General features: G+C 57.8%; 1 protein-coding gene across 2 annotated transcripts in view; it reads left to right on the plus strand.

Moving 5' to 3' along the window:
- PIP4K2A (phosphatidylinositol-5-phosphate 4-kinase type 2 alpha) overlaps window positions 1-3,784 on the plus strand; it is a 127,684-nt gene that overhangs the window by 99,715 nt on the left and 24,185 nt on the right. For both annotated transcript variants that reach the window (XM_045283520.1, XM_004710809.4), the window contains exon 8: window positions 2,447-2,690. In XM_045283520.1, coding sequence (XP_045139455.1) covers window positions 2,447-2,690 — 244 coding nt within the window. The remainder of the gene's footprint in view (window positions 1-2,446; window positions 2,691-3,784) is intronic.

A 3,784-nucleotide genomic window follows, 5' to 3' on the forward strand; every position in this document is an offset into this window, starting at 1 on the left:
GGGGGGGGGAACCCAGCCTGGGCAAAGTCGCACTGCAGCCTACAGGGAAAATGCTTATATATGGACAGGTATGTCTGGGTTTCTGGAATGTAAGGTGTCTTCCTGGTTCCGGGTGTACTCATGCCAGGTGCAGAGCGGCAGGCTGAGAACAAAGCGGTCACTGAACAAAACGGGCCATGAGTAAAAGAAAAAAAAGCCTTGCAAAGCTGCTTTACATTAGCCAGCTCTGGTCAGCTCCGCAGGTGTGTGTGGGAGATTCAAGGTCCCTCGCTGCTAGGGGTTTCAGCCAGCTCTGGTCAGCTCCGCACGGGTGGGAGAGATTCACGGTCCCTCGCTGCTAGGGGTTTCAGCCAGCTCTGGTCAGCTCCGCACGGGTGGGAGAGTCAAGGTCCCTCGCTGCTAGGGGTTTCAGCCAGCTCTGGTCAGCTCCGCACGGGTGGGAGAGATTCACGTTCCGGCCACACAGTAGGGACCTTCCCAGGATCCCGAGGGAGCCAGCGAAGGGACGGAGGGCCCAGGGCCCTTCCCTGCCATCGAGCAAGCAGAGCAGGCCCTCACCCTCAGGTGCACAAGGACTCAAGACAGGGCTGGGGATACTGCCAACTGCTAGCATCCGCCTGCTCGCTCTGCAGTGGGCTGGAGACAAACTGAGGGAGCCTGGATGCTGGGGTTGGGGCCAGGCACCGCGCTCATAGGAGGGACAGGGAAGGAGACCCTTTACCCTAGCAGAACAGAGGTAAGCAGCCCCCTGGCACAGTCTCCAGGACAATTGGTTGAGCAGAAGCAAGCTCACCAATTGAGAGCCTTGCTTAGCCATGTCTCGAGTTAGGGTGCGACTAAGCACCCCTGACTACGATTGATCGATTGGGTTTCTGAAACACAAGGCCCACGATGCCCTGAAGAGGAAGGCAGACCCCAGACCCTGCTGCTGACCAAGGGACCAGCCCTCTGGGGACACCACGGGCTCACCCTAAGCTGTGGAGATGCGCTTTCCATGCAGCCTCCATGACCCCAGAGGTCGTGGGAAGGGCACGACTTCGAACTAGAATCTGGAGGTACGCCTTCTTAGCTCTGGAATACTGACAGACTCTTCCTTTTCCTGGGCCTGTTGGCTCGCTCGCTCCCCAGTGGGGCCCTAGCCAAGTCCCCAGCTGTGGACAGCAGACAGACAATGGGGGGGGGGGGGGCACCTGGAGGCCAGCTGCCGCTGGAACTGATAGGGAAAGGAGTATCCTTTGAGCCTGAGTTTGAAGCAATTGGGTTGAGGGGCTGGAAATACTGAAAAGCTCCTTCTTGTGATGCCTGTAGCACCGGGGGTTCGAGGCCATGGGATGGCACCGCAGCCTCCGGTCTGTGCTCAGAAAAAACGAATTTGACACATGGCTCGGAGCAGGCACTCCGCCCCTGGGGGACACTGGGCCTCTGTTTTAACAAAGGGTTTCCTTCTATCAAGGTGCCCTGCTGGCAAAGCGGGGTAACATTGCACCCTCACCAAAAGGTCAGCCACCGGAATCCCTGGAGACGGGTTGCTGCTGCACAGAGTGACAGCCCGGGCACCCAGTGGTGCAGGCACTCTTCCCTGGAGAGGGGGGTCCACTTTAAATAAGAGGATTGCTTCCACCAGCTTTAAGTATTGGCATGTAAGCTCTGGGTTCTTTTTGGCTGGACTCTGAGCTCTGGACAGATAGGGAGGTTGAGGCTAGCCTGCAGGGTGCACCGGGGAAAGACCAGAAGCCGGGAGGAGCAGCTGCCCGCAGCACTCCTTAGTGGGGCGCATTCTGCGGACAGCCTAGGGGCGTGATGTGGAGGGGCCAGAGCAGCCCGCTAGGAGATGGGGTGTCCTGTGTCCGCAGCACTACCACCTTCAATGACCAAGCAGAATGTGGTGAATGAAGGTCACCTTAGCATGTCACCTCCTAGGTTGTGCGGAGGAACAAGGGAGAGAGGGAGCACAGAAGCCCTGGGCCTGCCACCCTGTGCACGCAGCAGGACCAGAGGACCGGGCCATCCTTCGGGGTAGGGGCACAGCTCAGTAGACTGACTGCAGCAGGACGTGCGCACTGCGCCTCCCACAAACCATCCCCAGACTGCTGAAAGCTCCTAGGGCAGGGCCCTGGGTTTTGCCATGAGCCCCCTTGCTCTGCCCTCCTCGCTGCCAGCTGTGCCCTGCGCTTTGGTGCCATCTGCCCTGGCCGTGGGAAAAGCGTGCTCTCAGCCCAGGGAACTTCACTCTTGCTGTGAGCCAGTACCCCCGCCCCCAGTGGGGGTGGTGGGGAGGCTGTGTCCCTGGCTGAGAGCAGGCCAACCCTGGCTGGCGCCCTGCCTCCTCTTTGGGACGCCTCCGCCGCTGTGGGCCCCCCTCACTCCGGGCATCGTGTAGTGATTGTGTTACAAACCTTGGTCTCCGTGGAGGTTTACAACTGACCGTGTCGTGTCCGCCCCGCAGTTCCTGGCGCAGTTAAAGCTCATGGACTACAGCCTCCTGGTGGGCATCCACGACGTGGAGAGAGCTGAACAGGAGGAAGTCGAGTGTGACGAGAACGGCGGGGAAGAGGAGGGGGAGAGTGACGGGACCCACCCGGTGGGAACCCCCCCAGACAGTCCTGGAAACACACTCAACAGCTCTCCGCCCCTGGCGCCCGGGGAGTTCGACCCCAACATTGATGTGTATGGAATAAAATGCCATGACAGTAAGCCACCCTCATTATCCGCTCTTGATACATCCCTAACTGCAGGCCCCCCAGCTCCAGAAAGGCCCGTCCTCTGCGGTCCAGGAACTGCTAAGCCGATTCTGGAACCTGAGTCCATTAGACCCCACTGCAAGCGCCGGGATGAAGGTGAAATGTGGGGATTCCGGGAAGATGGCCGCCAGATAGGTAGCACACGCCCGCAGCTCCAAGGAGATCAGTGAGTCGGGGTACCAAATTTGTCTGTTTGGTTCCCAAGACCACTCAGAGCATCTCTCGGACCCAGAGGTGGACTCCCATCCATAGCCAGGAGAGACGAGGAGGGAGAGAAAGACAGACTGACAAAGGGAGGAGAGAGACAGGAGATGAGAGACACAAGTGAGGAGAGAGAGAGAGATGAGAGACAGAGAAAGGGAGATACGAGAGAGGAGAGACAGTCTCTCCTCTGTCTCCTCTGTCTCTCTCTCCCTCCTCTCTGTCTCTCCTTTCTCTCTCTGTCTCTCTCTCCCTCCGTCTCCATCTCCTCTCTCGTATCTCCCTTTCTCACACAGTGAGGAGAGACAGAAAGGGAGATATGAGAGGAGAGATGGAGAGAGAGGAGAGGAGAGATGGAGAGAGATGAGAGACACCGAGTGAAGAGAGACAGAGAAAGGGAGATAGGAGAGAGGAGACAGAGATGAGAGACATAGAAAGGGAGATATGAGGAGGGAGAGAGAGACAGAGAAAGGGAGATACGAGAGAGGAGATGGAGACAGGAGGGAGAGACAGTCTCCTCTGTCTCTCTCGTATCTCCCTTCTCTCTGTGTCTCTCTCCCTCCTCTCTGTCTCCATATCTCCTCTCTCGTATGTCCCTTTCTCACAGAGTGAGGAGAGACAGAGAAAGGGAGATAGGAGAGTAGATGAGATACGGGAGAGGAGATGGAGACGGAGGGAGAGAGACAGAGAGGAAGGCTGTCTCTCCTCTCTCGTATTTCTCTTTCTCACAGAGTGAGGAGAGACAGACAAAGGGAGATAGGAGAGAGTGGAGTTGGAGACGGAGAGTAGATGAGATACGAGAGAGGAGATGGAGACGGAGGGAGAGAGACAGAGAGGAGAGA

The sequence above is a fragment of the Echinops telfairi genome, unplaced genomic scaffold (assembly GCF_000313985.2).
Source record: "Echinops telfairi isolate 266 unplaced genomic scaffold, ASM31398v2 ScPeMD7_7461;HRSCAF=8499, whole genome shotgun sequence".
NCBI lineage: Eukaryota > Metazoa > Chordata > Mammalia > Afrosoricida > Tenrecidae > Echinops > Echinops telfairi.